The sequence below is a fragment of the Vanellus vanellus genome (assembly GCF_965231255.1).
Source record: "Vanellus vanellus genome assembly, chromosome: 17".
Lineage (NCBI taxonomy): Eukaryota > Metazoa > Chordata > Aves > Charadriiformes > Charadriidae > Vanellus > Vanellus vanellus.
Window position 1 is genome coordinate 10,295,050 of NC_138922.1, and position 11,874 is coordinate 10,306,923.

The window sequence follows — 11,874 nt, forward strand, 5'->3', positions numbered from 1 at the left end:
AGGCGGGCGGCACGCGAACCTCGGCCGCGCCCCCTGAGGGCGGGGCGGGGCGGGGCTAGCCCGGTCCCCGCGCACGTGACAGCGCGGCCGCGGGCAGCGGGAGCTGTTGGCGGGATGGGGCCGCCACGCGCCGCGACGGGGCTGTCGCTGGTGCTGGTGCTGGCGGCGGCGCTGGCGGCAGGTACGGGACCGGGGGAGGACACGGAACGGGACGGCTGTGCCGCTGTGCTCCGCGGGCAGCCCCAGAGCGACGGCGCGTCCCGCCGCCACTGGCGGGAAGGGCCCGGGCTGAGATCTGCGAGCCTGGCCGCTGCTATCACCGCCGCGCCGGGGGCGGTAGCCGGGCGGGACGCGGCGAAGGAGGGGCGGCAAAGGTGCTGGTGCTGAGGGAGGGCGGTGGGAGCCCCCGGTCGAACTCGGGACGGGCCCGTGCGCCGCCCACGCGCGCCGCCCACGCGGCCCCGGCCGGGGCTGTCGCCATGTCTGCCGGGGACTATCGCGACCTTGGGAGTTGTCGCCTCCCACCCCGGCTGACGGGGGTCTGCGCTCCCAGGGAACCATCTCCGAGCAGGAACGTGGAAATTCAGGCCCCGGTTGATTGATCTGGGTGAAGTGGGTGGGAGAGGTCGGCCGCAAACCGCGACAGCGCTTCCCATCGCCATTTCACCCAGAGCTGTCACCTGCCCTTCCCCAAAACGCCCCCAGACCCTCGTCCCTCCCTTGGCACCTGCGAAGGACCATGAAGCACCGCGTAAGTAAGCACAGGCGGATGGTGGGGCTTTGAGCAGCCTGGTCTGGGGGGAGGTGTCCCTGCCCAGGGCCGGGGGCTGGAACTGGGTGACTTTTAAGGTCCCTTCCAACCCAAAGCCTTCTGTGATTCCGTGGTCACGGAGCTGTCTGGTACTGGCTGACAGGAGCGCAGGCCCGGCCATAGTGTTTTAGTGTGAGACCCTTCGGTAGAGGCTGCAAGGAGCAAAGCAGCTGTATCGGGGTGTCACCGCTGTCGCAGTGAGTGCTGATCAAGAAGGTGTGACATTGTCCACACTGACAGAACCTGTTCAGTGCTGTGTCCTGTGGAGCAGCAAAGGCTGTGGCTTGAAAAAGCTTTATTACTGCTTCTGCAGTGGACTGCTTCCTTCTGTCGTATAAAGAAGGTTAAGGGATGTAGTTCAAAGGGCTGTTTCTGGGAAGGTGTCTGCCCTAGATGCAGAATAGACCAACTGCTTAAGTTGCTGAGACTCTACTGACTTAACTGAGTTTAGGATTAGATCTTGGGTTCATTTAGAAGCGCACCTTCTGCCTATCCTGCATTTGCTCTCCTTGGGGACTGTAAAGTGATTTGATCTTCCCCAAGACAAAGATCGAAGTGGTGGATCCCCGAGGGAGCCCTGCTGCCCCTGACGCTGCTACGCGTTATTCCATCGTGTCCAATGGGGCTGTGCATTCAGCCCAGGCCTTGAAAAGACTTTAAATATTTCCCTGATAGAAAATATTACTGTATCTGTTGGGCTGCTGTTTTGGCAGCCGCTGTAAGGTCAGGCCCTGCTAAGTAAGCACTTAATTACACACTTAACTTCATTCATTGATGATAAGTCAGCTATGTGTGTGGGTATAAGTATAGGCAGGTTTCTTATCATAAGATTTTTAATGTAAGCACTTCTAATTATCACACCCAAGATTGAAATGTAATGTTTTGGAACAAATCTGGTGGAAAGCTCAAAGCTGAGCCTGTTTACCTAGCTGTTTTTTATTTTTATTTCCCCCCCTCAAGGTGTAGTTCTGAGGCAATCCCAAGAGCCCAAAGAGCTGTGGGGATATGTGCAAGTTCGAAGTAAGGCACACATGTTCTGGTGGCTCTACTATGCAAATAACCCAACCAAAGACTTCACAGAATTACCTCTCATCTTGTGGCTTCAGGTAAGGTTTGGTGAAAGACACTTAAATGATAATTCTTTCCATCCATGCCTGGATCGGTCTGATAGGTATCTTACAGCTCTACAGAAAGAGGATTCAAAATTGTCTGATTCTAAATGATTCACCTTGTGAGTCAGGTATTCAGGTTAGGAAGAAATAATGAAAATATTTTTCTGCAGTTGTGGGGTGCCCTCAACTGCTCACCTTCCATCAAGTTAAATTGCAGAAACAGAGGTTGTTCTTATCTTTTATACAAGAGTAGTGCTTTTTGTGCCAGATGCTACAAGTACATTGTAGCGTCACAGCTCCTTTCCTGAAGAGCTTACAGTCTAAACAGTGTTCAGAGAGAGAGTTGATAAAATGATCAGAGATTTAGAAAGACTTCTAAATGGAAATAAGGAGGAGAGACTGATTATTTAGAGATTGGTCCCATTCAATCACAGTTTGATAAAAGGCAGTGGTGCGTGCTCCATGTTCACCTCCAGCAGTACATTTCAGAAGTCAATGTTGAATATAATAACTTGATGACTTGGTCTTTTTCCTTCTGGGTTATTTCTTCAGAGTGAAATGCACACGCTGTATATGATGATAAAACTAATGGCTTGCAAACCTCTGTAGACAGCTAACTTGCATTCGCATTAAGGGAATAAAGGGAAGGGTTTTCAGGCTGCACTCACATAGCTGCAACTCATTAGATGCTTTTAGAAGTGGGTAATTGCTTCTCTGTTTAAATTCTTGCTTTCAGAAATAGCATGCGCACACATAATGAAAGACAATGAGGAAGAACGCCTTCTTTGCAAATTAACATGTAGTGCAAAAGCCATTTCTTTGAATTTACAATCTGTCATTCTACTTACTGGTTTGCTTTTGTTTTTCTCCTATCTGTCATATCTGTACCATACTGCCTTCTAACCTATTTGTCATTTGCTATTTCCCCGTAGGGAGGTCCGGGATCTTCAGGCTGTGGATTTGGGAACTTTGAAGAGATTGGCCCATTAGACAAAGAGATGAAACCAAGAAATACAACCTGGGTATAGTAAAGAGTTCAGCTTCTAATTACTGACCACAAAACGTTTGTTGCTTGTGTAAGCAGATGATTGCTATCACCACAGAACAGTTTTCATTTAATATTCAATAGAATTATGATATTTCATCTTAAAATAGTGTGGTTAATGAAATGGTTTATAAGAATACCCTTGTTAAGAACTGAAGAATAGACCTGTTAATCGGATTTGATGGAATATGTCTGGGCTTCCATGAATTTGTGAATTGCAGATGTCTGGGAAACTGAGAGCAGGGAAATTCTAGAAAGATGTTATTTCAGGTCATAGCTTCATTGCGTACAGTCATAGAGGTTTTTCTGGATGGCTGGCAACTTATAACAAATGGCTCGTAATTACAAGTCCAGTATGGCCTTCAAGGGAAAACAAATTACAGCTGCCTATGAAGGTGGAAGTTTATTCAATGAAATGTATTTGTGCTCTGAGCTACAAATAGTCTAACTACTCTGGAGTTCCCTACATCGTATGGCTGATCTGCCCTTGGATCACTGGGATTTTTTGGGTGCCGTTCTTGTTGCAGATTAGGCAAATTGAAAGACCTTATGTTGTACCTCTTTATTTGTGAGCCTTACTGCTTTGAGCCATGCCAGCTATCTGTGTGATGATCTATTGATTTTATTTGTACATTTGTAACTGTACAACTATGGCATTTGTTATAGCAATTTCACAAAAGCCCAGCAACCCATAAGAAGATCCATTTTATTTTACATACCGACAGACAAGTCTCACCTGTACCATTCCCTGTTTTGGACTTGCACATTATTTTTCTGCAGTCTCTTTCAGGGCCAGAGATTCAGTGGCTCAGTTAAACCTTAGGCGCTGGTGCTGAACGGAGGTTTCATATAAATCTTCTTTCTGCTTGTACAGTTGCAGGCAGCCAGTATCTTGTTTGTGGATAATCCTGTGGGCACTGGATTCAGTTATGTGGATGATTGTAGCTTGTTTGCCAAAAACCTTACCACAGTAGTTTCTGATATGATGGTTTTTCTTGGAGAATTCTTCACATGTAGAACAGAATTCCAGGTAAGCAATTGAATTCTTGGTTAGAACCATGATTTTCTTGGCTTTAAAAGAGATCTCAAAAGGAATTAGCGAACAGCCTTCCAGATGGGCAGTGTTTGCTACTAGGTAGCATGCATTTGGTGGGAGTCAGTGCAGGTATAACCAACGCCTCTTATTTCCCACAATTCAGAAGTGGTATCTTGAATTTGGTGCTAGTTAGATAAGCAGTGGGGTGGATTATTGTCTCTCATGCAGTCTGAGAAGCATGTAGGATCACATATGTTTCTAGTTCCAAAATACTGAAGTGCCTGCTTCAAAATTTCCCCGGGTAATTACACCAGGATGTTATGGAAATCTCATCTGCAGCTTAGAATCAGAAAAAAAATCCAGAGTTTGATAGTGAGAGATGAAGAGCCAGTGCCTGGGTTCTGTGGGATGTGGGCGGCAGTTGGAGGTATCTTCTGCCCCCTGTCCAATGCGTTCATTGTATGGCTTCTCTCTCTTCAGACCATCCCATTCTACATATTTTCTGAGTCTTACGGAGGTAAAATGGCTGCTGGCATTGCTTTAGAGCTGCATAAGGTAAGTAGTTGGAGGATGTAGTTCACTTATCACTTTAAAATGTGGTGTTCTACAAGTACTTGTATTTCCTGGGATACACTGTCCCTGTTGCCTAATTCAGACTGCTAATTATGTTTTTCACTTAAAGAAAACTGGTTCTAGAGTCATGAATATTTAACTAAAAGTTGATTTTTTGTGTGTGTGTTTGTGTGGTTTGATTGTTTTTGTTTTTTCGTCTTCTTCACCAAGGCTGTTCAAAAAGGGACTATAAAGTGCAATTTTATGGGGACTGCTCTTGGAGACTCATGGATATCTCCTTTGGGTATGTTTAAAATCCTCAAGCTGTGGGTAGTTTGTTGTTGTTGTTTTGCTTTGTTGGGTTTTTTTATCATTCCATGTGTACTTAGAGTCAAAAATGTCAGCCGTGCCTTAAGCAAATTAAATCTCTATTGAGTGTGGTAAATCAAAAAGAAACACTTCAACATTGCAAGCTGTGATTGAAGAATCTACCTTTAGAAAGTATCTAGATTATGAAAAGACAGAGAGCAAAGTCAGTGAGGAGCATACTTTCATTTGAAGTGGGGTGGTGGTGAAATGTCCCTACACACCTCTACAGCCTCTGAGGTGTTTGGTCAGAGTGCTGCACTTAAAATGTGGCCACCAAATGATTCACGAGGCTGCAACTGAGTTTTTATCTTTCTTTTCACTAGAAGACCTTGTGCTGAGGAACTGATGTGCTCACAGACCTGGAAGAGATAGGGTCTGTGTCTGGTGGAGGACAAAAAAACAAATTAAAGGACTCTTGGTCCTTCAATGAGATTTGCAAGGGCAGGCTCCACCAATTCTCTGCAGCATGGGACAATATCAGGCAAACTGTCTGTCTTAGGATCAGCTGATCCTTGAGACCTTATAAACAAACTTATTATAAAGCAGTTTTGTTTTGTAACTAGATTTTTTCCCCTGTAACTCTTGCAAACAGATCAGTTTAGTCAATGCCAAATCACTTGTCAGATCTCCCCCCATGTTCTAGCAATGTGCTGCAGTGTTGGGAGAACATTTTGCTAAGAACATGTCTGTTGCTTGTTGCTTTAAATAAATTTCACTGATTAACATTTAGGGGGTTAATGATGTTGCAGTACTTTTACTGGTTCTCAGGATTTGTAAATAATCTGCTCTGTGGTACATAACCTTTGGGCTAAACTGAGCTGACACCACCTTTTTAATGATACATTTTTTTGTCACAATCATTCTTGCTACAATAAAAGAAAAGTAAAGGAAAGTGTACGTCAAAAACTTAGATGTTTGAAATCTGTTCTGTTTCTTTAGACTCTGTGCTGTCTTGGGGGCCCTACCTTTACAGCACTGTAAGTACCTTCTTAAATTCTTGGTCCTCACCTGATTACTTGTACTACCATACAGTATAAATAGATGTTGATTTTTAAGGTTAGCTCTTAGCTGGAATATAACGTCGAATGCATGGAGACTGTTGGCAAGAAATGAATGTGCATTTATAATTAAAGCTCTCCTCCTTTGTGTTTGTCTTCCAGTCTCTCCTTGATGATAATGGTCTAGCAGAGGTGACTGCTGTTGCCAAAGAAATAATGGATGCAATAAATAAAAATCAATATGGGCTGGCTACTGAGCTCTGGGACAAGGCTGAAGTTGTCATTGAAGAGGTGAGATCTTCTTTGACCAGCATTAATAACTAACTGGTGCTTGGGGAGGCACACAATTTCAGGTTATCCCTCCTATGAGCCCTGGGTTGGCAAGAATCTTCCAACCCCCTGCCCAGTCATTTTTGCCAGTATATGTTTTATCCCAGTGCTGGTGTAAAAGAGCTGTTTGTTTGCTGCGCACCACTGTGTGATTCTAAGAGGCACTGGGCAGAGCAACCCACATGCGCTTGCAGTATTGCATCAAAGTTTCAACCTGGCACATCACTTAAATAGATGCTTAACTTTTAGCGTGCAGCTAATCCCACTGATTTCTATAGAACCCAGTTTCAACGTAAATGAGCCATGTCTCCTTGAAAGCTTTGTTTTGAATATTGAAAACCATATCCAGCAAGACACAAATTTCAAGTTAAGCATAGATCTCTATTTAAAGAACTGCAATAGGTGCACAGGATGGAGAGGAACCTCAAGTTATGTCCTGTTATTGTGGGTTACTGCAGGTTACTGCATCGTGTTATTTAGCAAGTTCCAGACGGGTAGAGTTTTACTCTTGTATTTCCTGTTGAAGGGTTGCTCCAAAATCTCAGTCTTCCTTGTGTTTTTGTTTTAGTACAAGTAAGGCTCTGGCTTCCTCAAACTGAAAAACTAATCTTGAGCTGCTTCCTTTTCTTGCTGTGTTTTGTTTTGTTTCATAACTGACAGTGCCATGCACATAGTTGGTTTCAGTTCTTACTGTTTGGAAGGAACTTGTGGTTCCCATTTTGCCTTTCTCTTGAAGTCTGCTTGTGTTCTCCTTCTAGTAGCAATATTGCTGTCAGGATGCAGGCACTTCAGTTCTTCTAGGGTTGCGGTTGTGAGCTGATTTCTGACCTATGCATCAGAACTTTAAAGATGCAAAAATTGAATAAAGCAGGTCTTCAGGAATCTTGAGTAACTTCTCTAATGGCAACACTGATTACACTTGTCCTTTGGATGCAGGCAGTCTGCTGTCTGCATCACAGCTGCCATTCCACAATTCTTGGACTTGTCCAGATGTCAGCAATTCCAAAAGAGACGTGGCTGATACCTATTGCCACATTCTTGAGGAAGCATTTGAGATTTTGAAGGGTTGTGGGTTGGGAGGTTGTTGAGCAAGAGGCAGCGTCAGGCTAGACTAGATCTAGCAGAAGAGACCATCTGAAAACATCATCTGGTGTTGCAACTCTTTACAATGAGTAATGAGAATCTGCAGTCATTTGCAGGGTGTCAGGCTTCCTGTAGCTTCACATCTGTTTCAGAGAAATAAATAACATCTCTGGCACAACCCATGTGTGAAAAATACAGACTTGAGAAAGCTCTTCCCCACTTCTCAAAGCAAATGCAGAACAAAAGTTTTTCCATAAGTATCTTTCTGACATGTAGGTAAAGTGGCAGGTCACAGGGTCCTTTATTTAGTACTTACTTATCTGTTTTTTCAGAAGAGAGTTTGTTCTTCATATCTGAGAAATGTTTTTGTTGCAGTGTTACTGAAATAATCTTGTGTTTTCAGAACACAGACAATGTGAACTTTTATAACATCATGACTAAGGATGTTCCAGAGATGAAATCAAATGAACAAGAAAATGTCCGTCTCAGTAAGTTGTATTTAATTACTTGAGCTTCCGAGGCTCTGTGTCCGCATTCGCATACCTTCAACTCTGATAGTGGGAACAGCCTCAATTTAGCACATCCTTAAAATTGGGCATTCAGATCCAAAGGATATTTGTATTCTCCAGAGCGGAACTTGTTTGCTCTTGCATAAATAGGGATAAATAGGAATGTGGAACAATACTTCGATAGATTACACCTCCACCTAGACATCCTGCACAAATTATTCCAAGGAAGTAGTTAGTATAATTGTGACACAGTTTTATGACCTTTAAGTTACTTCCTCTTAATGTCTTTCATTTCTGTCTTCAAGCTAGGACACAAAAATGTCTCATCAATATAGTCTCTTTTGCTCCATGATGTTTTTGCACCAATGTGAAAAACACATATGTGGAGTTTCTGTCAAGCTTTTTATCTCTTTCTGTTTGCTTCAGTAGGGAAGGTGAATGGCACAGTTAACTCCCAAAAGTAGTGTTGCAGCTCAAAAATAACTGGTCTGTTGAGGAGAGGAAATCATATCTGTACCAAGTGGCTAAAGCAGAAGCTGGTCCCCTGAAAAAGGGCTGTGTTAACCAGAAGTAGAAATGGATAGTTGGGTTCTCCCCTGACCTAAATGAGGGTTTACTTCAGTGGTTTCTAGTAAAAGTAAGCAAATCTCTCTCTGTGGTGTTGCGTTTTCATTAGAAAAGAGTTTGTTGGCCATGATGGTAATGCTGAAAATTGTCATCTATGCAGGATGACTGCCTTAAATGTGCCACTAATCAAAGTGTGTTCTTTCTTTTTCAGTAGGACTTTACCAGCGCCATGTCAAAAATATGCATAGGGAGAGCTTAAATGAATTGATGAATGGACCCATCAGAAAGAAGCTAAAAATTATTCCTGACTGTGTGAAGTGGGGAGGTACTTTACTGTCTGCTAGTGCGGATCTAATAAGTACATTATTGCCTTTTACAGTATTTCAGTTTGTGGGAAGATACTTTACTGTAGTAAGCAGTCACATTAAACTGTCATTATCCTTGGGCCTAAGAAGAGGACTTATTCTCAGAAATGAACATGTAATGGGGCAGGCCTGTGGGAGCAGATGTGGTTCTGGTTCTGATTCTGCTGCTTGTATCTGTCTTTAGTCAAGCAGCTAAAAACACAGGGGGAGGAAGAACCCTCCATGTCTCAGCAGCTGGTTTCTGTCTTTTGTGCAATTTCACTGAAATTCCCATCAGTTTTTCTTTGCCAGAAATCTGGTATCATGTCATACTGCATGGTGTGGAGGGAAGGGTGTAAAACAGAAAGGAAGCCTTAAAGGACTGATGCCAGCACCCTGTATGTGTATAATAGGAGCCAGAAGCTACAACGCTGCGTTGTGAGCTCCAGTGGAAGCATGGTTGCTTTCTGGTTCTCTTTAGTGCCTCAGACTGATAAATCATGGGCTGCTGCTTAGGGCTAGGACTGGTTTTTATGCAGCCATGAAATGCATTTTAGGACCCTTACCCAGTTGCTTCAGTCTCAGCTTGGGGATGACATTCTTCATCAGTTAAAATTTGTCTTCTTTCTGGTTCCAACCAGGTCAGTCCAGAGATGTCTTTGAGAACATGGCTGAGGACTTCATGAAGCCTGTCATTGATATTGTTGATCAGCTTTTGGCAGCCAATGTCAATGTTACAGTCTATAATGGGCAGCTGGATCTTATTGTTGACACCATGGGTAAGGGACTTCTTGACTGGAGTTGGGAACAGAACATGTGACAAGTAGAATGTGAAGTTGCCCATAATATTGGTACCTGGATCTCTTCAGTCTTCTGTGCAAATCTCCTATCTAACTAGCAACGATTAAATATTACAGTCATAAATGAGCAGCTCTTAGTATGTTTTGTTTACATCCCTCTGAGAGAGGCAATTATTTTACCTCCATTATATTGTTGGGAAATGGATCTGCAACATCAATAATTGCGTGTTTCAGTAAAGCCCATAAGTAAGTAGGTAGCTAATAATTCACTTAATTCTTCTGAATAGATGCTTATGTATGTATGTATGGTCATTCATAAATGAAGAATGAGGACAGATGAATAAATATATGGAGATTATCCTCTCTTCTCCTGCTGTGTCTTGAAGATCCTGTTCTCTGGGGCAAAGGTCATATCTTGCTACAGATTTGTGCACAATACAGGTCAGCCTTCACTGAGTGGCCTGCAGAAGAGAGCATGGTGCCAGGTGAGATGGAACAAGGGCGTTGGTAATTAATCAGGGATGGTGCAGTTGAAGGGTGATCACACCTGCTACTCAGTAACATGTGTATGCACCTGCACGTCTTGGCCACTCAAGGGCTTTGTCCCTTGCTGCTTGCAAGATGCAGGCTTGATCAAGTGGCAGTTTGGGAGCAAGGCCAAGTATTGCTGAGAGACTGCCCTGGTCTCTTCCAGTCACCTTTTCTTACTGATTTAAATTATCTGCGGTCACAGACTGCGTAAACGTCTTCCTGTGTTATGAAAGGTTTTATCCTTTGTCTCTGCCCGCTTAGCTATTCAGATGCCCTTCAATGAACAACATAGCAATCAATAAATCAGGAAACAGTATTTAGGTTGTCAGAACACATTAGCAGTTAGTGGTGCTTCAGTTTATCACATTTTGAGATAAAATTGAGCTGCAGTTAATGCAAATTCTTCTAGTAGTTCAGAAGTAGGCTAAAGCTTTGTTCCCCTTGGTGTCCTGGAATTGGTCCTTTTGCTGTCTTAACCTCCACCTTCTCTAGCAGGCACATGAAAACAGAAAATCTTTCCAGGTTCTCCTTGATGGGTGACTGCAACAAACACTGAAGCAGTGTCTCTTCTGATTTCCAAGAGGGGCACTTGGTGTGGCTGATCCATCTCCATGGCAGAACATTCATGGTGTTTGAGGAGTAAAGCAAAATATGTCAGAATTTCTAGGGCTGCAGAGCCTCTAGAGGCACATGTTCAACTTGTGCAATCATAAGTCCATTTCATGTACCTCTGCACTGTTTGCTTTTTCCCTTCTCCCTCCATTGTTTTTTTTTCAGCTTGTCCTGAATGCAGCCTTGGTCATTCTCCTAGGCGTAACAAAATTGGTTTTAGAATCTGAGCACACAGAGACTTTCCGTTAACTCTGCTCTGTTGGTGTCTAGTACAGTGGGCATGCAGCTGAAGTGGGAGTCCCAAGTTGCTATGTCAGTATCATTAATCAAGCATATCTCTTTGTCTCTAACAGGCCAGGAAGCATGGATCCGGAAACTGAAATGGCCTAATTTGAACCAGTTCAACCGGCAAAGGTGGAAGGCACTCTATGTGTCTCCTGAATCCACTGAGACAGCTGCTTTCCACAAGGCCTATGAGAACTTTGCGTTCTTCTGGATTCTTAAGGCTGGGCACATGGTAAATAACATAAGTCTTGCGGTAGGATGCACCATTATCAGCAAGAAAGCTGAAGATGCATATATGCTTGCTGTCTGCTTCTTTATAGCAGCTGCTAACCATGTGCTCTCATCTCTGTGCTAGGTACCGTCTGATCAAGGAGAGATGGCACTGAAAATGGTCAGGATGGTGACCCAACAGCAGCAGTAGGGAAGGGGAGGCCAGCTAGTACGGCTTCCTGTCAAATGTCAGTGCTTTTGCAGAATGTGAGTCCAGAATAATAAGCTGCAGGAGGAACAATGGCTATTTGGACACATAGCCTCTCTAATCTTGCTGATAAATGTGCGCAAGCACTTATGGAAAGGCTTTTTTTTTCCTTTAATGAGTTGTTGCTTTTGAATTTGTAAGCTGTGATTTGCTGCCTTAACAGTGTTTATAATGACTCTTCCAGAGGGAAGTCCATTGTCATAAACAACTAGCTCTGAACCTTTACCTTTGACTTGGATTTTGTGCTCTTGTAAAAAGCTGCCCTTCCCTGAACGCTCTCTTTTCTGTTCACACACCAAGACTAAAACTGATTTGAGTCCTGATAGATTTGTTTGTTCCTCTCAGAGAGCTAACCTTTTCATGAGGCCATGGAATGTTCCTTCCTTTGTCCTCAGGCTTCTGCTTGAGTCAC

General features: G+C 43.6%; 1 protein-coding gene across 1 annotated transcript; it reads left to right on the forward strand.

The window, feature by feature from the left end:
* Nucleotides 1-104: 104 nt before the first annotated feature.
* SCPEP1 (serine carboxypeptidase 1) lies at nucleotides 105-11,874 on the forward strand. The gene is made up of 13 exons (XM_082492160.1): nucleotides 105-181; nucleotides 1,772-1,917; nucleotides 2,856-2,945; nucleotides 3,843-3,998; nucleotides 4,485-4,559; nucleotides 4,788-4,860; nucleotides 5,865-5,902; nucleotides 6,086-6,214; nucleotides 7,740-7,824; nucleotides 8,624-8,737; nucleotides 9,398-9,535; nucleotides 11,053-11,216; nucleotides 11,340-11,874. Exons 1-13 carry the CDS (start codon nucleotides 115-117, stop codon nucleotides 11,403-11,405), a joined length of 1,341 nt encoding a protein of 446 aa, XP_082348286.1. The 5' UTR covers nucleotides 105-114; the 3' UTR covers nucleotides 11,406-11,874.

Bases quoted from the DNA above. Each gene is read 5' to 3' on its own strand.
- SCPEP1 (XM_082492160.1), top strand. From the start codon at position 115: ATGGGGCCGCCACGCGCCGCGACGGGGCTGTCGCTGGTGCTGGTGCTG. The intron at 182-1,771 runs GTACGGGACCGG...CCCCCCCTCAAG, and splicing joins GGCGGCGGCGCTGGCGGCAG to GTGTAGTTCTGAGGCAATCC. The intron at 4,861-5,864 runs GTATGTTTAAAA...CTGTTTCTTTAG, and splicing joins CTCATGGATATCTCCTTTGG to ACTCTGTGCTGTCTTGGGGG.